General features: G+C 41.0%; 1 protein-coding gene across 8 annotated transcripts in view; it reads right to left on the reverse strand.

Moving 5' to 3' along the window:
• Positions 1-25840, reverse strand: part of MYRIP (myosin VIIA and Rab interacting protein) — a 357362-nt gene that overhangs the window by 88661 nt on the left and 242861 nt on the right. For all 8 annotated transcript variants that reach the window (XM_077865680.1, XM_077865682.1, XM_077865684.1 and 5 more), the window contains one exon: positions 3282-3418. In XM_077865680.1, the coding sequence (XP_077721806.1) occupies positions 3282-3418 (137 nt within the window). The remainder of the gene's footprint in view (positions 1-3281; positions 3419-25840) is intronic.

Below are 25840 nucleotides of genomic sequence, written 5' to 3' on the forward strand. Positions count from 1 at the left end.
GAACATCTGGAAACATCACTGGGGACTGAGCTGCCCAGAGAACAAGCTCTGGTTCTGCATGATTTCAAATCTTCTAGTACAGCACTTCTCTCTGTTTCCCTTGAAATTCATAGGTGGGAGCTTTAGAGTCATTTGAGAAAGGCACAAAGAGGCTGACACTGTTCTCAAAGCACTGATGCAGCAGTCAGATGACATCGTCATGTCTTTCATGAGTTGGAGGAACCTCTGATTTCACCTGCTCAGCATTTTCAAAAGACCGTGTTTTTCAGTCAGATTCCAGATGAAAGATTAATGGACTTTTTCAGGAATCATGTCAAAAATAGATATACAGTGTTCATGAATAGAAGCAGAGTTTATTTCTACCATTTTATTTAATTAATACAAACTGAAAGCAAGATGTTATTTATTCAACTGCCTAGAGATTAAGTATATTAATAATGACTACTTTTATGTTTTCGTGTAGTGCTTCTTCCCTGGGTAACTGTTAAAAATGTCATGCTGAATATATCAGATGCGTCATGCAAGCACTAGTTACCATTGGGTACTTGATTTTTTAAAAATTTACTGACTTCTCCACTGGACTATTGGCTCTGAGATGGCAGGGTCTTGCCTGTCTTTTCACTCTTAAACCAAGTGGGCACATAGTAGGTGTTCAATAAATGCTTTCTGAATGTTTATTGGAGTAATGAATATATCTTAGATTTATCCAATGGAACTAGTGGGTCTCCTTTCCAGCCTGGCCTAGCTTGGTCACCCAATATGGGCTGCAGGATGAGTAAGCCTAGTTTGGGGGGCCAGACAGACTGATGGCAGTTTAGGGTGTGCACGTGATGGCAGACCCATAAGATTCTGTGAACTCAATGAATTTTCAGTGGACTGAGTGTGTTAAGGCAAAGTACGCTGGTCCAGAAGGTGAAGATGTTTCATAGGTATAAGGAGTTCTACTCCAAGAGTTCAGGAGCAGAGCACACACCTTGCATACCATAGATGTTGCATATTATGTTCCTACAATCAAAATTCTGCAAACAAGTACCCTTAGCTAGATTTGAAGATGGAGCCATCTTATTATAAATGCTACTGGACAAATGATGGCCAGGGGCTAGCTGGGGTTCTCCATCTTGGCTATGCCTTAAAACCCACTGAGCTTTAAAAAATATCTGTACTGGGCCCCCCTCCACAGATTCAGAAATAAGTGGCTGAGCATGGAAGGTGATCCTAGGCACTGTTTTTTTTTTCTTTTTTTTTCAAGCCCAGACTCTGATGTATAGTTAGGATTGAGGATGGCAGGTGACAACTATGGCAAGAGTGTTGAACGATAGGTGGGAGCTAATGCTAAGGGCTCTTCATCATGTGACATAAGCAAGAGTCCACATGTGCACTGGAGGATTTCCCCATATTTTTGGTTAACTAAATTTTCTAGGTCGTGTGTAGAGTAAATCTCATTTTTTTTTTTATGATCATGGCTTAACAAGTTTGAGTATCATCTCACAAACTGTTTCTTGTCCACTTGTCTTCAGTTTTATCAAAAGGAATTCTTAGTTTAAATGGATACTAACCATATTAAAGCAACTGATTCTAATACTTCAGTGAAGTGTCTTGGTACTCACAGAATGCTTTTAAGATTAAACTGGTGCCATAGTGAGGATGTAAGGCATGCCAGGTGTTGAGTCATACTTTGGGAACACAGAGGTGATGAAACTATTACTCTACATGGTTAGGCAGGATAGCGGCTTGTATACTATCCCCTGAATGCAATGTGGTAAGTGCCATATTGAGGCCTGGATGAAAGAAGTTGTGAATCACAGAGGGTCCAAAACCCAAACATGCTTCTACCATGGCAGACAGCTATTCCCAGTAAATGATGTTCCTCAGAAGATGACACTTGAAAATTTCAAAGCCCTGAGCTGGTCCGCTTGGGACTCACATCTGCCTGACCCATCTGTGGGGCCTGAGGGAGACAGGAGAAGAGATCAGAGTTATGCTTTGTTCTGAAAGATTCTACATATGTTCGCTTTCCCCCTTATCTTGCATTAAGCAGTAACAAACACCCATGAGGTCTGAATTTGGTGACACATAAGGGGGTACACAAAGCAGATCTGGGGATGTATATGAGAAGAAAGAAAGGATGTGATACAAACAAGTGAGCCAATAATATTTTGGAACTTTCTTGAGATATCTCTTTGGGTTGAAAAACTATTATTAACAGGATTACTTTTAAGCTTGATTTCTTTTTCTTCTTCTTCTTTTTTTTTTTTTTTTGCCTCCCTTCCTTGAGAAAAAATTTTTTAGAGAAATCAGCTAAGAGAAGATAAAAATAATCTGTGGAAACCTTCAGCATCGCTCTCTAGCTTAGGCTTCCTGAATAGTTTGAAAGATAGAGTCTAACAACCACCACAAAAGGCCCTAATGATTCTCTGTATTTAATGCTCCCATCCTGTTTCCCCGCTGTCTCACTGGCTGGCATATTTTTAGATAAGACACAGCCAAAGACTTTATTGAGAATACAACAATGTAAAATAATGACAGTGAAAAAGCTCCATATGAGATGGATGAGATCTTTTTTTTCTTCTTTCTTGTGAATAAAAAGCATTTACCTGTGTCAGCAAAGTGATGAAAAAAAAATCTGCCTTCAGACAGAAAAAAAACCATCCCAGTCTTTTTTTATGGTACATGCTGTTCATGTCCTGACAATGATTTCCTTCTACTGGCTAGTCTAATAGAACCAAAGAAGATAAGTTCTCATTCTAATTACATTGGTTGTCTTGAGTGTATACAAGCAGTGAAGGTGGAAATCATCCTCTAGGATTCTTGGGAAGAGAAGCCCACACTTTCCCAACTCTCCCTTTACATCAAGTTGTGGGCCTGGCATGAGTTGAGTGTGGGGGTAGAAGGGAAGGGGAGTGGAGGGTACACCCTCTAAGGGCAGACCTAGTCTATGCGATCACATCGAAGACTTTCCAATATTTTAATCATTAGGCAGGGAGATGGTCAAGAATCTTTGATTTCTAGGGGTCTGCAATTAAAATGTCCACAACACGCAGACATATTTTGGTCTTCTTGATGCATCCAACAGCCCAGTGGGGATGTTGGAAGCTGATGACTCAAACTTAACAGAATCTTTGGTATTTGTCCTCCTATTTCTGTTCCTCATTGGAGGCAGATATTTAAGCAACTTTCTCTGTATCATTTGAGGGTTCCCAGTGGTCAAGGCCTCCCAGCCAGGCCTCCTTTTATCCCACCAGCCCAGGGAAGATTCCCATAGTGGCGGGCTGCCAGCGTACCTAGAATATCGAAGCATGCTCCACTTTCCAATCGGTGTTTCCTATACAGGTTCTTCAAGACCTTGGCACTGCCAAAGCGTTTGAAGCGGCTCTTCACGTTGTTGTAGAACCATTCCAGAGACTGGGTCCTCAGAAGCCTGGGGAATATACAAAATTAGAAAACAAAATTAGAAATCAAAACTGGAATTATTACAGTGGTGGATGGAAAAAGTTGCCACCATACTTTGTAGCTCCTTCCATCAAGATGTGGAGCTTCTTTTTCGACTTCTTGAATCCGGGCTGGCGTGTGACTTGCTTGGACCACAGAGACCAGTAGGCATGATGCTGTGTGAGTCCTGAGTTTTGCAGCTCTGTCTCTTGGTGCTCTTGGAAGTCTTGCACTTGTCATGTGTGATCAAGCCCAAGCTGACCTTTGGGGTGCCGAGAGAGCCCAAAGGGGGCCCAATCACACCTTTCATCTCAGCCAGTGACACCTCAATGCCAGACAGGTGTGCAAGGGAAGAGGTGACAGAGACCAGGTGAGTGACAAGGGCAGTAGCAGCCAGAATGACAGCAGTGAGGATGAAGCCCAAGCCACCTGGACAAAGAGATATTCAGCAAGGGATGTAGATTCAGAACATGACAGTGACTCAGGTGATGAGGTTACAGGCCAGTGGGTGGCAGTGACAATGATTCAGAGTGGCTGTGATGGGGGTGGCCAGTGAGCCAGAGCCAGCGGTACCAGAGACCACAGTACCACAGTACCAGTCCCATCCCTGATGGCAGAGAACGCTCAGCCCAGGAGGCTGGCAGTGAAGCCCCAACTTTGGATTCCAGCAACAGCAACCAAGTCCCAGGGACTTCAGGGCTGGCACAGACACAATTCCTATGCACAGAAACACACTTTTCCAATGGTCTACTTGTGAGCCCTTTGCTTGGTTCCTCTCCTCCCAATCTCTGCTGTTATTAAAGACAGTCTTCCTTTAAACAAACAAACACATCACCTGCCAATTGACTGGGGCTGCTCTAATGGCCTGAAGTGAGGCCAGCAGAAGAAGCATGCACCTGAGTCCATCCAAAGAGCAAGCAGGTGAATGCTTGCTATTTTAAACCATTAACTGATACACCTGCTTAATAGCAGGCTTTGTATTTGATGCTCCTACTGCATTTACAACACCTCTAATTCAGCTTGGGGACATATAAAGCACAAGTAAGACACGGGCTATATGACAAGATTCTCCAGCCACATATTTATTCAGCTGGAAGCACCGTAGGAAAGCAGTTTCTTGGTCAGTGCTGGAATGGTTGATACTGACAAGATGCTTCTCTTTTTGGCTTGATGAGATATGTCTAAATCCCTTCCATTTTAAAGATAGCTTTTGTTGTTACTTTTATTGTGAATGTAATAGCACATACTCTATCTTGGATAATTCAGAAAAGTAAAATGAATATAAAGGCCTCTTCCTCCCCAGATGCCAGTGAAATGTGAGAAGATACTCAAAGAGAAAAGTCTGCACAAATGAAGAATGGGGATGAGAGCAGAACCAGAGATTTTGACATATTTCTGGAAAGTGGGTGATAACATAAAGATAAGAGAATGCTGTCCTCCAGACAGGCACGGGAGCTGGGCCTCCCAGACTGAGAGGTCCAAACTGGAGCTGGCTGGTGCTAAGAGCAAAACGGGTTGTGAGACAGAATTCAGAAAGCTAATTTAATGGTTGTGTAGGAAACAGAGAGGCCTCTTGGTCTCTATCCCAATTCCCAATCAGTTCGACAACTGGCCCCAAGGATGCTTTATCCTTGAGCCAAAAATAGAAAACAGTCCTCTAATAAAATTGAACAACCTACTTGGAGAAGACTAAGACTTGAATACAGGGGTTATGTTTGCAGTGAAACTCCTCCTTGTGCAGCCCTAGGGGAGTGCCCACACACCTGCCCACCTGCCCTAAAACCAGGCCTGCCAGGTACCTGCCTGGCTACTAAAATTGGAGTTGCCAGTCAGCACACCCACTCCCTTTTCACAGGAGAGGTCTCCTGGGAATACTAACCTACCCATGTTAGTCTCCTTCATTAATCAGTGAAGTCCTTTGTTAAAAAAGATGAATAGACAACCAGGGATCACTAGATATTTGAAACAATCCAATGGCATGGGAAAGAAGGACCAAAATAAACTAAAAGCAAACATTTAAAATTGAAAATGGGGCAGCCCGGGTGGCTCAGCAGTTTAGTGCCACCTTCAGTCCAGGGCCTGATCCTGGAGACCCAGGATCGAGTCCCATGTCAGGCTCCCTGCATGGAGCCTGCTTCTCCCTCTGCCTGTATCTCTGCCCCACCCCCCATCTCTGCATCTCTCATGAATAAACAAATAAAATCTTTAAAAATGAAAATTAGGGTAATGAAAATTACTTTTAAAATTCTAATAAATAACTTATTTGAAAAGGTACTGCATCCCCTCCACACAACAAGATTCTGGTCTACAGCAAATGATATATATTATGTATATAATATATACATTAAAATTTTATATATACTCACATATATATATAATTAAAATGCCATTTGCTTTTCACACCCCATTTACAGACAAAGCATGAAAAGTCCTCACTGTCAAGATATGTGCATTTTTCTACTGGAAGCACACGCAAGTCACCAATTGGCCTGACAGAAGCCTGGATGCAGACAAAGAAAGGAACAATAGGGACAGTTCATCATACAGATGGAATCAAGATAGGTTTTTAAAGTATATGAACAACAACAGTGGTTTAAGTGTGTTATATGAAGTGATGGAGGTCCCTAGATTTTAATAAAAAGTTTTTATTAAAAGTTTTCCCCTCCCTCCAAATAAAACTTTGGAGGGAGGGGAAAGAGGTAGCAAGAAAGTGGGCTATTTATGAAAGTCTAAAGTTGACAAATCAAGAAATGATAAGATAAACATGTTAGTTAGAATTGTAGTAGTAACCCCAATAAATGTTTACAGGTGATTGCTTGGGGCATTGGGACTTGGCATGAAGATGGGGGCATGAGACTCCTTAAGTTTTTGGGTTTTTTAAAGATTTTATTTTATTTTATTTTATTTTATTTTATTTTATTTTATTTTATTTTATTTGAGAGAGAGTGCCGAGCATGTGCATACATGAATGGGGGGAGGTGCAGAGGGAGAGGGAGAGAGAGTCTCAAGCAGACTCCCCGTTGAGCACAGAGTCCCATCTCAGGATCCTGAGATCATGACCTGAGCCAAAATTAAGAGTTGGCTACTTAACTGACTGAGCCACCCAGGCATCTCAACTCTTTAAGCTGACTATCATTTTATATTATTTGATTTTTTTGAACCAGGTACATGTATTAATGTAAAAGCACTAAAAAAAAAAAAAAAATAAAAGAAGATTAAAAGTTCTACCCAAAGTTCTACCACTGGAACTTGACATCTGAAGAATGGTTTTTATGGACTGAGTATTGGTGTTTTCATAAAGGTCATATGTTGAAACCTAATCCCCAATGTGATGCTATTTGGAGGTGGGGGCTTTGGGAGTGGAGGCCCTCATGAATGGGATAGTATCCTTATAAAAGAGACCCTAGAGCACTCCTTCACTCCTACTATGTAAGGACACAGTGAGAAGATGGCCGTCTATGAACTAGGAAGTGGCTAATCTGCTGGTGCTTTGATCTCAGACTTCCCAGTCTCTAGGATTGTGAGAAATAAGTTTCTGTTGTTCACTGAGCCACCTAGTATGCAGTATTTTATTATAGCAGCCTGAACAGACTAAGATGGTGCTCTTCTTAGATGATCCTGAGGACCTAATCAACCTATGTAGATTGGGAGGAGTCCTGGAACTGGTGGTGTGTGTGTGTGTGTGTGTGTGTGTGTGCACATGTGCACATGCACGTGTATACACACATCGGGAAGACAGGGTTAATCTAAAGCCTACTGGTGCAGAAGGGGCCTCAGGGCCAGTGCTGCTCTGAGAGACCAAGTTTTTCAAGGGGGAGGATGCTCTCCCTCTCCTGAAAAAGCAGTTCAGCAGACAAAGCCTGTGGGGCAGCATCAGGGTAGCCACCAAGAGTAGCCAGGAAGCAGTGATGGTGGCAGTGAAGGGGCATGCCTCCTAAAAGGTTCATGACTTCACTGAAGAGGAGAAGTTGCAGATGGGCTTTTTCCTGAGCACATGTGAGGGGCTTCCAGTACACGTAACACACATACTGTCTTTTAACATGGAATCACAAAGGCTTTGATGGCTTCACAGGGCAGTCTGTCACTTCATTGAGTCTCTGCACAAATGTCATCCCCTTGTGAGGCCGTGCCTGACCACCTTAGCTAGAATACCGTGACCAGGGGTGCCTGGGTGACTCAGTCGCTAAATCAGCTGACTCTTGGTTTTGGCCCAGGTCATGATCTCAGAATCCTGAGATGGGGCTCCGTGCTCAATGGGCAGTCTGTTTGAGATTCTCTCCTCTCCCTCTGTCCTCCCCCCACCACTGCTTGCATGCACACATGCTCACACTCTCTCTAAAATAAATAAGTAAATCTTAAAAAAAAAAAGAATACCATGACCACACCAACATGTTTTCTATCACTCTCATTTTCTCTTTCCATTTTTCTAGAATGCTTCTCTGCAACTGATGTATAATTATATATGATTGTATATAGTTGTTTATAAGTTAATATATTGCTGTATTAATGATGTTTTTGGACTGGGTTGTAGCTATTTTATTATTTATTTATTCTCTAAATTTTAATTTAAATTCTAAGTAGTTAACATACAGTGTAATATTGGTTTCAGGAGTAGAATTCAGTGATTCATCATTTACATACAACGGACCCAGTGCTCATCACAAGAACTGCCCACCCTAATACTGATCATCCATCTAGCCCATCCTCTATCAACCTCTCCCCATCAACCCTATTTGTTCTGTATCATTAAGTCTTTATGGTTTGCCTTTCTCACTTTCTTCTCCCTTCCCATATGTTCATTTATTTTGTTTCCTAAATTACACATGAGTGAAATCATATGGTATTTGTATTTCTCTGACTTATTTCACTTAGCATAATATCCTCTAGCCCCATCCATGTCATTGCAAATGGCAAGATTTCATTTGTTTTGATGGCTGTGTATACTCCACTGTAGGTATATGTACATGCCACATCTTCTTTATCTACTCATTAGTCGATGGGACACTTGGGCTCTTCATTATTGTTGATAATGCTGCTATAAACATCGGGATGCATATACTCCTTTGAGTCTGTATTTGTATCCTTTGGGTAAATACCTAGTAGTGCAATAGCTGGATAGTAGGGTAGTTCTATTTTCAATTTTTAAAAAAAATGGTTTTATTTATTTACTCGAGAGAGAGAGAGAGAGAGAGAGAGAGAAGCAGAGACACAGGCAGAGGGAGAAGCAAGCTCCTTCTGGGGAGCCTGATGTGAGACTTGATCCCAGGATCCTGGGACATGCCCTGAGCCAAAGGCAGATGCTCAACTGCTGAGTCACCCAGGTGTCCCCTATTTTCAACTTTTTGAGGAACCTCCATGCTGTTCTCCAGAGTGGCTGCACCAGTTTACATTCCATCAGCAATGTAAGAGGGCTCCCCTTTCTCCACATGCCAACACCTGTTGTTTCTTGTGTTATTAATTTTAGCTATTCTGACAGATGTGAGGTGGTATCTCATCGTGGTTTTGACTTGTATTTCCCTGATGATGAGTGATGTTGAGCATCTTTTCATGTTTCTGTTAGCCATCTGGATGTCTTCTTTGGAAAAGTATCTATTTATGTCTTCTGCCCATTTCTTAACTGGATTATTTGTTTTTTGGGTGTTGAGTTTGATAAGTTTATAGATCTTGGATACTAACCCTTTATTAAATATGTCATTTGCAAATATCTTCTCCTATTCCATAGGTTGTCTTTTAGTTTTGTTTATTGTTTCCTTTGCTGTGCAGAAGCTTTTTATCTTGATGATAGTCCCAACAGTTCATTTTCATTTTTGTTTTCCTTGCCTACAGTGACATGTCTAGTAAGAAGTTGCTGCAGCCAAGGTCAAAAAGATTGCTCCCTGTGTTCTCTTCTAGGATTTTCATGGTTTCCTATCTCACATGTAGGTCTTTAATCTATTTTGAATTTATTATTGTACATTTTATTTTTATAAGAAAGTGGTTCAGTTTCATTTTTCTGCATGTTGCTGTCCAGTTTTCTCAAACACCATTTGTTTAACAGACTGTCTTTTTCTATTGGATATTTTCTCCTGCTTTGTCTAAGACTAGTTGATCATATAGTTGAGGGACCATTTCTGGGTTTTCTATTCTGTTCCATTGGTCTATGTGTCTGTTTTTGTGCCAGTACCATACTGTCTTGATGATTACAGCTTTGTAATGTAGCTTGAAGTCTGGAATCATGATGCCTCCAGGCTTGTTTTTCATTTTCAGGAATGCTTTGGCTATTCAGGGTTTTTGCCGGTTCTGTACAAATTTTAGGATTGTTTGTTATAGCTCTGTGAAAAATGCTGGTGGTATTTTGATAGGGATTGAATTAAATGTGTAGATTTATCTGGGTAGTATAGCCATTTTAATAATATTTGTTCTTCCAATCCATGAGCATCAGTGTCTTTCCATTTGTTTGTGTCCTCTTCAAATTCCTTTGTAAGTATTCTATATTTTTCAGAGTACAGATATTTTACCTCTTTGGTTAGCCCTAGGTATCTTATTGGTTTTGGTGCAATTGTAAATGGGATCAATTCCTTGATTTCTTTTTTCTGCTGCTTCTTGACTGGTGTATAGAAATGCAACAGATTTCTGTATGTTGATTTTATATCCTGAAACTTTGCTGAATTCATGTATGAGTTCTAGCAATTTTTTGGTGGAGTCTTTTGGGTTTTCTTTATACAGTGTCATGTCATCTGCAAATAGTGAAAGTTTGACTTCTTCTTTGCTGATTTGGATGCTTTTATTTCTTTTGTTGTCTGGTTGCTGCGCCTAAGACTTCCAGTACTATGTTAAATAGTAATGGTGAGAGTGGACATCCCTGTCTTGTTCCTGACCATAGAGGAAAAGCTTTCTGCTTTTCCCCATTGAGGATGGTATTAGCTGGGGTGGGAGGGTGTCTTTTGTATATGGCCTTTATGATGTTGAGGTATTTTCCATCTTTTCCTACTTTGTTGAGGATATTTTTAAATCAAGAACGGATGCTGTATTTTGTCAAATGTTTTTTCTGCATTTACTGAGAGGATTCTGTGGTTCTTATTCTTTATTAATGTGGTGTATGACATTGATTGATTTGCAAATATTGAACCACCCCTGCAGCCCAGGAATAAATCCCACTTGATCGTATGAATAATTCTTTTAATGTACTGTTGGATTCAATTTGCTAGTATGTTGTTGAGAATTTTTACATTCATCATCATCAGGGATACTGGACAGTAATTCTCCTTTTTAGTGGGATCTTTGTCTGGTTTTGGAATCAAGGAAATGGTGGCCTCATCTAAGGAGTTTGGATCTTTTCCTTCGATTTCTGTTTTTTTGAACAGTTTGAGAAGGACAAGTATTAATTCTTCTTTAAATATTTGGTAGAATTCCCCTGGGAAGCCACCTGGCCCTGGACTTTTGTTTATTGGGAAATTTTTCATTCTTGAGTTAATTTATTTGCTGGTTATGAGTCTGTTCAAATCTCTTATTTCTTCCTGTTTCAGTTTTAGAAGTTTGCATATTTCTAGGAATTTGTCTATTTCTTCCAGACTGCCTAGTTTGTTCACATATAATTTTTTAATAATATTCTCTTGTAATTATTTGCATTTCTGTGGTTGTGATCTTGCCTCTTCCATCTCGTGATTTTGTTTATTTGGGACCTTTCTCTTTTCTTTTTGATAGAGCTGGCTATCAAATTTTATTAATTATTCCAAAGAATCAGCTCTTATGTTTCATTGATCTGTTCTACTGTTTCATTTCTATGTTACTTATTTCACTCTAATCTTTATTATTTTCCTTCTTCTGCTGTCCATAGGCTTTATTTGCTGTTCTTTTCCTAGCTCCTTTAGGTGTAAGCTTAGGTTTGCATATTTGGGACTTTTCTTGCTTCTTGAGGTAGGCCTGTATTGCTATATATTTCCTTCTTAGGACTGCCTTCGCTATAAGCCAAAGGTATTGAACTGTTGTGTTTCCATTTTCATTTACTTCCATGTACTTTTAAAATTTCTTCTTTAAGTTCCTTTTTAATCCATTCATTCTTTCATCTAAAGATGAAATACACACATAAAGAATGTATGTATTTGTGATCTGTCCAAATTTTTTCTTCAAGTTTCATAGCATTGTGGTCTGAAAATATGCATGGTATGATCTCAATCTTTTTGTACTTGGTTGAAGCCTGATTTGTGACCCAGTATGTGATCTGTTCTGGAGAACGTTCCATGTGCACTCAAAAAGAATGAGTATTTTACTGCGTTAAGATGAAATGTTTTTTTTTTTAAGATTTTATTTATTCATGAGAGACACACAGAGACAGAGAGGCAGAGACAGAGGCAGAGGGAGAAGCAAGCTCTATGCAGGGAGCCCAACGCGGGACTTGATCTCTGGTCTCCAGGATTATACCCTGGGCCGAAGGTGGCGCCAAACTGCTGAGCCACCCGGGCTGCCTGAAATGTTCTGAATATATATGTTAAGTCTATCTGGTTCAGTGTGTCATTCAAAGCCACTGTTTCCTTGTTGATTTTCTGCTTAGATTATTTGTCCATTGGTATAAGTAGGATGTCAAGGTTTCTTACTATTATTGTATTATTATAATGGACTTATTTTTGTTATTGATTTATATATTTGCATGCTCCCAAGTTAAGGGCATAAATATTTACAATTGTTAAATTTTCTTGATAGATAGATCTTTTATGATGTAGTGCCCTTTATCATCTTTTGCTGCAGTCTTTGATTTAAAACCTAGTCTGTCTGATATAAGTATGGCTACTCCGGCTTTCTTTTGGCATCCGTTAGAAGATAGATGGTTCTCCATCCCTTCACTTTCAATCTACAAGTGTCTTTAGGTCTAAAATAAGTCTCTTGTAGGCAGCATATAGATGGGTCTTGTTTTTTTAAATCCATTCTGGTACCCTATGGATTTTGATTGGAGCATTTAGTTTATTTACATTCAGGGTGATTACTGAAAGTTATGAATTTTGTGCCATTGTGTTACCTGTAAAGTGGGTGTTTCTTGTGGTGTTCTCTGTTCCTTTCTAGTCTTTATTGCTTTTAGTCTTTCTTTCCTACCTAAAGGGTACCCTTTATTATGTCTTACAGGGCTGGTTTAGTGATCACAAATTCCTTTAGTTTTTGTTTAGTAAATTCTTTTTCTCCCTCTCTCTCTCTTTTTTGAAGAATTTATTTATTTGTGAGAGAGAGAGAGAGAGCATGAGCAAGGAGGGCCAGAGGGAGAGGGAGAAGCAGAAAGCGGACTCCCCACTGAGCAGGGAGCCTCATGCGGGGCTTGACCCCAGGAATCTGAGATCATGACTCAAGCTGAAGGCATATGCCCAACTGACTGAGCCACCCAGGTGCCCCTGTCTGGGAAACTCTTTATCTCTCCTTCTATTCTGAATGACAGCCTTGCTAGATAAAGTATTCTTGGCTGCATATTTTTCCCATTCAGCATGTTGAATATATCATGCCACACTCCTCTGTTCTGTCAAGTTTCTATGAACAAATCAGCTCAAACCTGATCTATCTTCCCTTGTAAGATTAAGGACTCCTCCCCTCCCCTTGCTGCTTTCAGGATTCTTTCTTTGTCTGTGTATTTTGACTATGATATGCTTTGGTGATGGGTGGCTTTTGTTGAATTTAATAGGAGTTCTCTGTGCTTCTTGGATTTTGATGTTTGTTTCCTTCCCAAGATTAGGGGAGTTTTCAGCTATAATATGTTCAAATAAACCTTCTGCTCCTTTCCTTTCTCTTCTTCTTCTGGGACTCTTATGATATGAATGTTATTATGCTCTAAGGGGTCGTTGAATTCTCTAAGTTTACATCCATGATCCAATACTTTTCTTTCCCTCTTTTTTCATCACCATTATTTTCATAATTTTATCTTCTATATCATTGATTTGTTCCTCTGCTTCATCCATTCTCATCGTCACTGCATCCATTCCATATTGCTTATCAGTTACAGCATTTTTTATTTTTGGCCTATTTCTTAGTTCTTTTAACTTTGTAGTAAGGGATTCTCTAGTGCCTTCTATGCTTTTCTCAAGCCCAGCTAGTATCCTTACGATTATTATTTTAAATTCTGGTTCAGACATCTTACCTGTATCTGTATTGATTAAATCCCTGGCCATGACTTCTTCCTGTTCTTTTTTTTTTTTTTTTTTTTTTTTTTGTGGTGAATTCTTTGTTCCACAATTTTGTCTGGGTCACTGTTTTTCATGTGTTTGATTGTTAAGAAAGCCTGTTGTATCCCTGCTCCTAGGCATATTAAGAGAGGTCAAAAAAAAAAAAAAAAAAAAAAGGAAGCTAGATCCTAGGTGTGTTTTGGTCAGCTTGTTAAAAACAGCTAGATCCAAAAAAGAGAAAGAAGAAAGAAAGAAAGAAAGAAAGAAAGAAAAGAAAGAAAGAAAGAAAGAAAAAGAAAAGAGAAAGGTAGATCTTATTTCTCCTAGAGCTAAAGCTTTGCTACACTGATTCTCAGGTGGACTTGCCCTAGTGGAAATGCACCTGCAGAGTGCGGGGTAGGCGGGATGGAACTGGTTGTAAATGGCTCTGTCCAGTGGGTGGTGCTGTTTCGCTCACTGAAGTGGGTCTGTGTTGATGGGCATGGAGGGAAATAGTGCTGCCCTGCTCTCTTGTCCTGGGAGTGGGAAATTTACAGCCACCACTCTTGAGGAAACCCCCAGAGAAGAGCAAACAATCACCTCTCTTATGTCCCTGGCTTCCACCAGATCTGTCTCCATCCTGCCTGGATCCCACCTGTCTGCCTGCCAGGCAGCACAGCACACTGGTGTTTTATCTCGGGTGTGTGCCCGGTTTCAAAACTCCAAATTTTAGGGATCCCATTAGCACAGACCCATGCTGATCCCCTGGAGCTGGGTCTTGCTGTGCTATGGTTAGCGCTGGCTTGTCCCAGAAATTGGTTATATGTCAGGGTGGTGGTTCGGAGTTTATGGTAAGCTAGCAAAAAGCCTGAAGCAAGGCTTGCTGCCCTCACCAGCTGTCTTTGTTGCTATGCTAGGGAACAGGGAAGCACACTGGTACTGACAATTCTTTTGTCCTGGGACAGGCCATACTACCACTCCCAAATGCACTCCAAGCAGGGGAACTGTTTCTCATTGCACAATCCAGGGGATCCTCAGACCACACTGCCCAGTCCTGGGTCTCTGCCCTCCTTCCCCACCAGAACACCTCTAAGCCCATCATGCACAACCCTGGCGATAGTGTGGACCTCCAAACTTCTGACTTTGTGTTCCATTGCTTATAAAAAACTTACAGTAGTTAGCTCCTCTCCTTTTCCCAGTCAACGGTTTTGGGGTAAGAGTTTTCCTTGTGCAATCCCCTGAGTGCTGATTCACTCTTTCTCTCTTGCTCTCTCCCTCCTCTTCACAGCTCTTTTCTCCCCCAAATCGACTCTCCGCAGCTCCTACTTCCAAGATGAGGCAGTTTTGCCCTCTCAGTCTTCAGATCGATTTCTTGAGTGTTCACTATGATTTCATATTTATCTAGCTGTGTTCAAGGGACAAGGCAAGCTTAGGGCTCCTAGTCTTCTGCCATCTTAATTCCTCTCCTCTATTAATTAATGATTAATATTAAATTGTTTATCTGTTTCTCCTTTTTAATAGAACATAATTAGCTCATGGAAAACAGGTTGTTTTTTCCCCATTCCTGTATCCACGTGTCTAAACCCAGTGCAGTGCACACAGTAGACACTCAGTAAAATCTGGTGAGTGATGGACACACATTGTTTTAAACCTGTTTTTTTTTTTTCAGCTACTATTCCTGACTCAATTTAATGTCCTTGAATAGTCTTCCCCCACAGCATCTTTAGCAGCTCCAGGGTTCTCCACAGTGTGGATGCAGCCTGCTTTATCTCTTACCTTTGAAGATTGAATTTTTCCCATTTTGTTTTCTATTAAAAATTCTATGTTGCATATGTTGGCAGCTAAATGGTTTCACATAATCACAATAGTGGATTCTAGAAGCAGAATCGCTGGGCTCAAAGATGTCAATCTTTCAGAAAGCTTATACCAGAAAGCTTCCTCCTTACTTGGGTGCGAGATTCCTAAAATCCTCAAGGTGGCCTCACATTGAAAAGAAAGCCCCAAAGGAGTGGCTGCTCCATGGCAAAGCCCCCTTGTGGTCCCTAAGTGCAGCATAAAAAGGAAGTCGAAAGGGCAAGAAGGCAAGCATCATCTCCTCTATACTCTGATTTGAGCCACAAGGTGGCATTTAGAGACTTGTCTTTATTGAGGGAGAAAAACAGCTATACAACAGCACGCACTGAATGTATCATCCCTTTTATGTAAAACTTCATTATATCACCTGTATCCTTGCTGTTAATACAAATGAACCCAATTATGTGAGTGCTTGATCTGTCTTAGGCACTGTGCCAAAAGATTTCCTCAAATCATTTTATTTAATTTATAGAGCACAGCACAGGGAATAAGACCCTGTGTGCTGGGGCAGGTCGAGACTGGCTCAGGCATTTAGTACTTGTGTGGTCTTGAGCCAATTCCTGTCTCTAAGCCTCAGTTTCTTCATCTATACGATGGGAATGGCACTAATCACCTCAGAAGGCTGTTTGAGGATTAAATGATATAACACAAACAGTAAATTGCCTGGTACAACGTAGGGGCTCAATGACTTCTTATAATAGCTCCACAAGGGTAAGTCTTGTTTGGAAAGATGTAAGCTGAGATGTAGTGAGGTTGACTGTGTTGTCCAAAGAAGCAAAGTGCCTGAACAGAGATTGTAAATGGGAGCTTAACCATTCACATGTACTAGTCACAGGCTCAATGAGAAGAGAGACCAACTAACTCTCTTCAGTGTATTTTCCTGTAGCATTTTAATTTACTACAAAGAATATCTGTCACTTTTTTATTATCTGTCATTTTTATCAAAAACCCATAAAGTTATTTTCAGAATATAAAATAAAATAGCAGAAAAAATACAGAAGACATAGTCCTTGGAAATCATAACATCTGGGCTAATGATTTATTTGATAGCTTTAAAAGCACAAAAGAAATGAAACTCTAGAAGAGAAATGTTCTCCAGGCTACATCCCCTGCATGTCGCCCTGCTCTCTGAGCTGCTGACCACCAGAAGGAGGTGCTGGTGGCTCAGCTCTGTAGCTGAGGATCCGCAGTGGTAATGGTGGGGAATAGCCCTTACTGGGCTCCTCATTCATTTGACATAAGGACATTTCTTTTCCTTTTCAGACACTCACTCTACCTTCCCAATAGAGTGTATGTTGTTCTGGAAAAGCTGGCTCCTCTCCCCTGTCAGCATGTGAGTGATCAGATGACACAGACCCGTCAATCAAGGTCAAGATGAAGGTTTTTACTGTTGTTCTTGGAAGGAAGTGGTGCCTTTCTCCTGGGCTGGCTCCATGGCAAAATGAAAGCCTGGAGCTGCTGGGGCCATCCTGTTATCACTTGGGGGATATTTGTGGTATTCTGGAGAAAAGCAGATCTGACAGTGGAAAGGGACAGGATCTTGCTGCTATACTTTGAACACTTGGATCTGCTCAAGCCCAAGGTCAACCCTTGGACTTGTCCATTACATGAACCAATAAATTCCCTCTTTTAAAGCTTTTTGGATTGAGTCTCTATTATTTGCAACCAAGAGTCCTCATACTTCAAGTGTATAATAGGATGAGCTCTCTACTCCCTGGCTATACCAAAACTCTTGGCATACAGATGCACATTAATGACTTCTACAATGGAAAGCCTCAACTTGCTCAAATTTTGGAGTGGAACCAAAGCACTGCCCTGGGCTGCTGGGAGGTAGGAGGATACACTGAATTCTTAGAGAATGACTGGCAAACCACAGTCCTATTTGGAGAGCAGAAAGCTTTTTCCTTTAAAAACTGATGTGTTGTAGACTATATTTTGACTTAGAGTTAATATGGAGAGCTTTTCTGGAGGCCCCAGGGAAGGCTCAGTTATGATGACCTTCATTTGATATTTATGTTTTTACTTCATTTATTTTAAAATTCATGGCTCAGAGGAAATCCATGGGATGTATGCGGTTCATGAGGCAGAGGTATTTGGGAGAGAGCTGTGAAGATGCCAGTACCAGCATGAACTGGGTAAGTGTGCTTTGGGGCTCCTTGGCCCTGAGGTCTCCAGCCTCCACCTGAACAGACATGACTTCAGGCAAGGGCAGATAGCAAGGAAGGAGTCCTGTGTCCACATCCTGCTAGAGTAGAAGGCAGCATAGAATATTGCATGTATTTGTAGATTCCTTCATTCATCTAGTCATTAATACTTTCATTCCCTCACCATTTATTGGTGCTCTAAGTGGCAGGCACTGTGCTAGGTATATAGGTGGTGACAAACAGATGAGGCCACTACTCCTCAGTGCTGCCAGATTAATGTCTTCAAAGAGTCACAGGTACATCATGACATGGGATCAGAAGTCAAGCCAAAGTCATCTCAGGAATGGTTGGACAGAGGCTGTGGGTTTTTAAAATTAATTTTTATTTATTTTTTATTTTTATTTTTTTTTAGGCTGTGGGTTTTGAATCATTCCCACAGATATGGGAGAAACAGGAACCAACCTGCTTTATGTCTCAGGCATCTTCTTTAATGATGCCCAAACTCCTGCCTCTCACCTGCAGTAGAACATGTAGGAGAGGTAGCTTCGGAAGGGGTGGGAGTCAGCCTTCTGGCAACAAGACTTGCCAAGAGCTCCCCAGTATGGAACTGTCCAGAAGGACCCTGCTTGACTTCCCAGCCTTATTTTTTAAATGATCCCAAGTTATCCTGAAGAATGTTCACACAATGATTTTTAGTTCACTATAGTTTCACCAACTTAAATATGAAAATTTATTTAAATACTAGAGATTTTAAAAAGGCAACAGCAAACCTTCAAAATCCATCAACACAACATAGTTAGAATTGATTACTTTTGATCCTTGGAACTATTTCCTCCTCTGTAAAATAATAACTAATACTCACAAGGCTGGAGGAAGAATTAAATAACTCAGCCCAGGGTGTCCAGAGAAAGGTCAGATCCTTGGTACTCACTGGGGATGCCAGCTGAGTCTGAATGTGGGTGGACACATTTTTCATGCAGGGCCTCCATTCATCTGTCCTCACTAAATGCTGCAAACAAGTGATTCCCAGTGTGGGACATGTGCACTGATGGAAGCAATGGCACCATCTCTTGGCAGGAGCGTTTCCCCCAAATGCACCTCCTCTTGGGGATTCTGATAAGCCCCTATCCTCCCTTCCTCCCTTGCTCCCTTGTTGTAATGAGAGCTACTACTGATGAAGCAGAAAATAAGACTGAGAAAGACAAACTGCTTAAATGATGTAAATAAACATATGGCATAGATCTATGCCCAGACTTCTTCTCCAAGAGCTCATACACCTGTCAGGACAAGAAGGTGCTCAAGGGCCAGAGGCAAGAGGCCAGGGTGTGGCCATATTACTACTGAACCTCCCGAAGGAAGGAATAAGTGAGTGGTGGGCTCCAGGACAGGCTGCATGAGCTCCTTGGAGTTACACTGGGGAAGCACAGCATCGTGGAAAGAGCTGTTCAAATTCAAAAGAAGAAGAGTCCAAATTCTGGCTCTCTTGCTGTTGCAAGGTCACTGGTTTCCCTTGGTGCTTTGGTCTCCTCTGCAAAGTGGTTGTGGAGGGGAAATGATGGATAGAAGATGGAGCAGGTGCTGAGTCTGGCACAAAACCATTGCAGGCAGGTCATTTGACCTCTTTCTGCCTCTATTTACTCACCTATAAAGTGAGAATAATAATGACACAACACGACTGAGGGAGGAGTTGATGGGCAAATCCAAGTCAAGTGCTCAGCCCTGACACAATGAAAGCAATTGCTGTCCTCATTGAGTTTGAGGCTGGGGTAGGGGGGTGGAGTGGGTTCAAAAGAAGTGTATGTAGCGGGAGAGGGTCAGGTGTCCCACTCTGAAAGTGTGACAAGAGAGCTGGGTGTGACATTGAGGTGGGGTCTGGGTAGGCAGACAGGTGAGGAGAACGTGTTGGACCAACAGTGGGAGGTAAGACTGCATGTCACCTCCCATCAGAAATAAACACGAGCATCCCACCTTCACAGATGGAAGAGCCCAATGTCTTCCCCCACCCCTCAGTGGTCTATTACCTCTTTGTGGATTGACTTCATAAAGTGTTTGCAGGAAGTGTGCATTCCCTATGGTCTAGTAGTTTCATTCTTGGAATCTCCCCAGAGAAGCTCTCACATGTGTCCTCAGGGATATTCACCAAAGCATTGCTTACGATAGAAAAAATTGTAAATAATCTTGGTTCATTCATTCGCTCATTCATCCTTTGTTCATTCACTCACTCATTCATCAAATACACACTGAGCGCCCACCACCTGCGAGGTGCTGGTGTGAGTATTGTAAACTGCAACGGACAGAATGGACAAGCTTTCAGCCTCATGGTGTTTACATGCCTGAGCAGGAAATAGCAGGCTGACTGACAAATAACTAGTTTATTCTATGCCAAGTATAGTGAGGGCCATGAGAAGACATGCCACAGGATAAGGAGAAAGAAAGTGACTGAGTGGGGAAGGAGAGCTATTTTATGTAGGTGTCAGGGAAGGCCTCTCTGATAAGGTGTTTTTTGAACAGAAACAAGAAAGAGGAGAAGGAGTGAGCCACATGGAATCTGGGGAAAGAGCATTCTAGGTGGAGGAAACAGGAAGTGCAAAGGCCCTGGCATCTGAGCTTGCTTCCAATGTCTAAGCAACAATGATAAAAAAGAGATAACTGTCCAGAGGAGAGCGAAAAAATGAGGAGTCTGTGAGAGAATGTTTGAATTCAAGAATGATTGAGAAAGGTTAAATAAACTGTGATTTATTCATTTGACAAAAGATCACATAGTGATATTAAATGAACAAGCGAGACCTACCCTTATCAACATGTTTAATCTAAAAAACAAACTTCAGAACGCTACGTGCAGCAGGATACCATTAATATAGATTGACTATATATACATACATATATGGGTTATGGGTTACAAAATTGAATGACGTACATGGGAACCATGTACCCAATTTCAGGGAGAGAGGGTGTGGAGTCAGAGAAGGGCTCACAATGGAGCTTCAATCGATCAGTACTGTTTCATATCCATAATATCTGTTATGGGCAGTCCATGAGACTTGTCAAATCAGGACAAACATGGTTGGCCCATGGGTGTCTTTATCACATGCTGGGAACTTTTGAGTATGTCTGAAACAGTCCACAGTAAAACACAAGAAAATGAAACAGAATCCAAAGTACACATCCTTTCCATCTATGGTCCTCATTTTTAATAAAACTTCATCCAACTTCCTCATGTCTTCTCTAAGCATAAAGCTTTATTGAGCACTTTCCATCACTGTTTTAATTAATTATTTTGGGATCTGTCCTCACTGCTAGATTAAGTGTCCATTAAGAGAAGAAGCTTCTGCAGACACACTTCACAGTTTATACTATTATACCATGTCTCCTAAGATGATCTAATGATCTCTGTGAAGGAGACAAGGTTATATTGCTTGAGGTTTTTCTTTGTTTCTCTTTATTCTTTTTTTTTGTAAACCCAAAACATAACCACCTCTTAAGCTCTTATCTTTCGTGGCTTCATAGGAGGGTTCTTCATTTGCGGGGTGGATGAATTTTTGTTTTTATGGTTGACTCAACAAACATAAATTCCCTAAAACTCCTTCCTGCCCTACACTGCAGTTTTTCATGCCCTTTACCTTCTTCTTCACTTCCATTACTGTAGGCTCCACCCAGTGCAGGCTCTGCATTCTCCCCAGCACACAATACTGTGTAGGGCTCCACAATGACCTCTGACCCACACCAACAGTCCATCATATTTTGCTAATTCCCACCGTGAACCAATGGTTACCCAACATGAATATCTCCATGGCAGTGTGTTAGCCCCAAGAAAACAAATTTGCCACAAGATTCCAAGGAAGGAGGGCTAGACTGGATGGGAGAATGTATCCAAATCCAGACTGGACCAGTAAGTAGTACCTGCCTTGTGACTTGTGGGATCAGCTGCTGGACACCATGTCCATCTCTGTGCATGGTGCTGGTGTAGCATAGGGTCAGGTAAAGATTCCATACCATCCCTGGAGAGAGCCTATGGTGGGACAACCCTGTGGGTGGCCAATGTTCAAGAAAGCAAGGAAAGGCTGGACAGCAACCTCATGCACCCAGGGTCAGGCTTCCTGAAGTGGTCTGCCTCATGTCAGAGTCACTGTAAGGTCAAAACCCAGACAGAGCCCAGGACCTCTGCCTGGTTTAGCTAGGGGCCCTGGCCCAGGAAAGATCTAACTGTGGTCTGATGGTTTTCACTTTCACAGCTGTCAGACTTCTGGGGAATTGCTCAGCCACTGAAACAGTCTAGCTCCGGAGGTATTAAAGTTATGACAGCATCAAGTTCTAAGACTCACAGGTGGGCATGGAGAAGGGCCAGGAGAGGCCGCTGTAGTCAAAGCAGAATGCCTCCTGGTCCACAGCCACAAGGCTTAAACCACTCAGTTTGCAAAATCGGGTCGGGGGAGGGAAGTACATTTGTTTGGGAACCTCTTGGATGGCAACTCGGCTTGGTGTCAAGTTCTCTTCTGCAGCCAAATTCCAACCAAAACAAAAGATGGAGCTCCTTTTCTGTAGCTACAGAGAATCAACTATATTTTCTAAATTCTTTAAAGCCCTTTCCCCAACTTTCTCTCAGCCTTGTCTCATTACCTGGTGTCACAATGTCTTCACTAATTCCCCCTCAAGGAAGGCATCAGGAAGAAAACTGACATTCCATAATCATTAAAGAAACCGGTCTCTTAAAAATGATATAAGCTCACTTTAAATTCATTTTGCCACCTTTCTTCGAGAGTCTCCTCAAACCAACCTTTTTCAAATGGAATCTTTTTTGCATGGAGAGAACTCTTGCTTCTGCATCTAGAAATTCAGAACAGGCCCTTCCCACAAAGTAGAAGATTAAGAGAAGTTCTCATTAAAAAAAAAAAAAAGTTAGGGATATTTTTCTAGCTAAGAGAAACTTTAAGAAAGAAAAAATATGGGGGAGGGGGAAACATGTCCTGTCAGATATTAAAACAAATGCATGATAATTAAAACAGTGTGACATATTAAAAATATAATTACAAGTAGGAAAGAAACCTGGAAGAAAATGCATAAAATATAACCATTGGTTTCTCTGAACAGTGATATTATGGGTAATTTTAATTTCTCAAATTGTATAAGCATACAGTATTTTATGAATAGAAAAGAATGGTACTACATCTTTATGAAGTTTTCCAAGTAAAAGGAAGAGAAACCATACTTCCCTATAGTATATTAAGAAGGCCTATGGCCATGGGGAAGAGAGAGTTGGTGCTCCAATGTACTCATTTGTATTGGGAAAATCAGTAATTACTCTCTTTGAACCTCAGTGTCCTCATTTTAAAATAGTGTTTATAAAAATCTACCACAACACAGGTTGTGAAATTAAAGATAGCACCCTAAAGCACCTTTTATAATGCTGGCACATAGTAGGAATGCATATTAGGGGAGAGACAGGCTATAAGAATCATGTTAAGAAACAAACTCAAAATATATGGATACATCTAGATCACAGAATATAAAGTAAGAATTAGAAAAGTATCAAGTTTTGTTCATATGGATTTTAGATTCATGGCAGCTCACTATAACCTGGCAGCAGAAATAATCAACAAAGAAGCTACATTCATCTTTTTGGGGGGTGAGAGGTTTGCAATTCTTTACAGTGGTAATTCTTCACAATCCTTAGAAATAATTTCCAGAGTTGTAAAGATCATCCATCTTTAAGAAGTTTAGTTCAGTTCTGGCAGTTTTTTGAGCACTTTGCTGTGCTGAGTCCAGCATAACTAGGGTTATAAAGGCAAATAAGCCCAATTACTGCTTCAAAGAGCTCCCAGTTTAATAGGGAATGATGCCTCCTGGCTTGGATAAGGAGAGCATAATGGTCATAACAGGATAGGGAGTATAACAAGAGGATCAGGTTTGGGGGGAAGGTATAGATTCAGTGAGGACACCTGAATTTGGGTGTCACAACCCCAATGGCAATAGAAATCTGAAATTCCTGGTTCACAGGTAGCATTAAACCAATAATTGATGTATCAGAGGTATAAATCTTCATCTCTATCTTCCTGAGGAAGATGGAAACAAGTTAGGAAATTTGCTGATATGTCACGGAACTAAGCAAATCTGGGAACAGAGTATAGACCCTATTCTTGGGTCAGTGCCTTGATGTCTGATTGGATGGTTTTCCTTTTTTTTTTTTTTTTAAGTTTAATTTAAAAAAATTTTTATTGGAGTTAAATTTGCCAACATATAGCATAACACCCAGTGCTATGTAGTGCCCCCTTCATTGCCCATCACCCAGTCACCCCAACCCCCTGCCAACTTCCCCTTCCACTACCCCTGTTCATTTCCCAGAGTTAGGTGTCTCTCATGTTTTGTCACCCTCACTGATATTTTCATTCATTTTCTCTCTTTTCCCTTTATTCCCTCTAATTTTTATATTCCCCAAATGAATGAGACCATATAATGTTTGTCCTTTTCCGATTACTTATTTCACTCAGGATAATACCCTCAGGTCCCTCCACGTCGAAGCAAATAGTGGGTATCTGTCATTTCTAATGGCTGAGTAATATTCCATTTTATACATAGACCACATCTTCTTTATCCATTCATCAGATGGTTTTCCTTCCAGAAATCCCAATTAATGTTGTAATGGCAAATTAGGGATCTTCTTCAATATTTAAGCTAACAGAAAGCCCCATAAATCATGGAATCAGAGGAAAATCTAAAAGCATTGTACTGTTTCCTAAAGAACTTTCTACTTATCCCACTGAATACTAACACTTCAAGGCACTTACTGTGGAAGCAGTTGTCTACTTTTTTCCCTATGACATGAATAAATTTGTAAACATGAGAAATTCTCATTAGAATACTGGAATCACAACTCAACAGAAGAACAGCAAAAATTACAATTATATGAAATTACAATCATATGAAGCTTTGCCCAAGAATCAGACTGATTTTGGTTCATTGGACTAAAACAATATAACGGTGAGAGGCATGGAACTGCCTACATAAAAACTGCTCTGATGATCCTGGCTGCTAATGATGAAGCATGTCTTCCCTACCCCCTCAGCCCCAGCACAGCAGGAGACCACATGAGCTGAGCTCACACAGGGAACTGAGGTTCTATACTCTCTACAGCTGCTACAGTCCTTGGGTATCTTCTGAAAGCTTAATGGAAATGCACAATCCTAGATCTCTACCCTCACCAGAAACCTGCTCAATCAGAATGGCATTTTAGCAAGATTCCCAAGTGATTATTCTGCTCATCAAAGCTTGATAAGCATTTGCCAAGCAAAAATAAGCCAAGTGTTTTCTGAGACCACTTGATTTTTTTTTCTTTCTTCAATTCTGGCCACAATCCACTTCAGTAGAGCAGCTGACTTGCGTCACTCCTTCCCACTTTCCAAGGACAAAGAACTGAGCTGAGTGATAAAAAAAAGTTTTGAAGAGGAACAGAATAATTTAAATTATATCCCCAAATTTCAAGTGCATTAGTTATAAGAAAACAAAATGCCAAAAACATTGCTGATACAAATGCAAATTTTTGATACAAATGCAATTGCAAATCATTATACACAGCAAGGTTCTCCGAACAACCTACTACCAAATAAACTGATAATGATGAACCTAAACTAATACCACTTTGTTGGTAAAAATTAAGAATAGCAGCAATTAAAACCCAAGACCAACTGAAGATAGTTTCAATGATATATGGATATAAGAATCCCCCCTGAAAACTGTAAGCACATCTATGACCTGTGAGCTCTGCTTCAGTTTGTGTAGAACACAGAATGAGAAGATCCAGCCAGCACCAATAGCATATCGAACAGCAGCAAAGGAGAAAGGACTCAAGGCCTTTCAAACAGAGGGAGCTTAAGATGGGCAACTGGTTATAGACGAGACTAAACAGTGAGACTGTAAGGATTTCTAGAGACAAACAACAAAGGGCAGCTGCTGCCACCCCAGGGCCAGAGGGACACAGTGGCATTGCCAGGAGTAGAGTCTTGGAGCTAAGAGCTGGGGCCATATAGGAGATGCTGCCTGAGAGAGGTGGGGGAAATGACCAGTCTTCTTTTTTCCTCCTGCCCTCTCATCTCCCTCCAGGGCCTGCCATCAGACAAGCTTGGAATGGAGCCTGGGTAATGCAGCCTGTGGAACTCAGCCCCCCCAACAAACAGAGCAGAGCAAGGAAGAGCCAGGATGCAGAGTCTGGCAGCACACAGCAATTGACTGGTACACATGCTAGATTATGAATGGAATGTTTATGAACACCAGATTCCAGTAACCCTTAATAATGCCCTTCATAGGTTACTAGTAAGTAGCCTT

The sequence above is a fragment of the Canis aureus genome, chromosome 22, assembly GCF_053574225.1.
Source record: "Canis aureus isolate CA01 chromosome 22, VMU_Caureus_v.1.0, whole genome shotgun sequence".
Classification (NCBI taxonomy): Eukaryota; Metazoa; Chordata; class Mammalia; order Carnivora; family Canidae; genus Canis; species Canis aureus.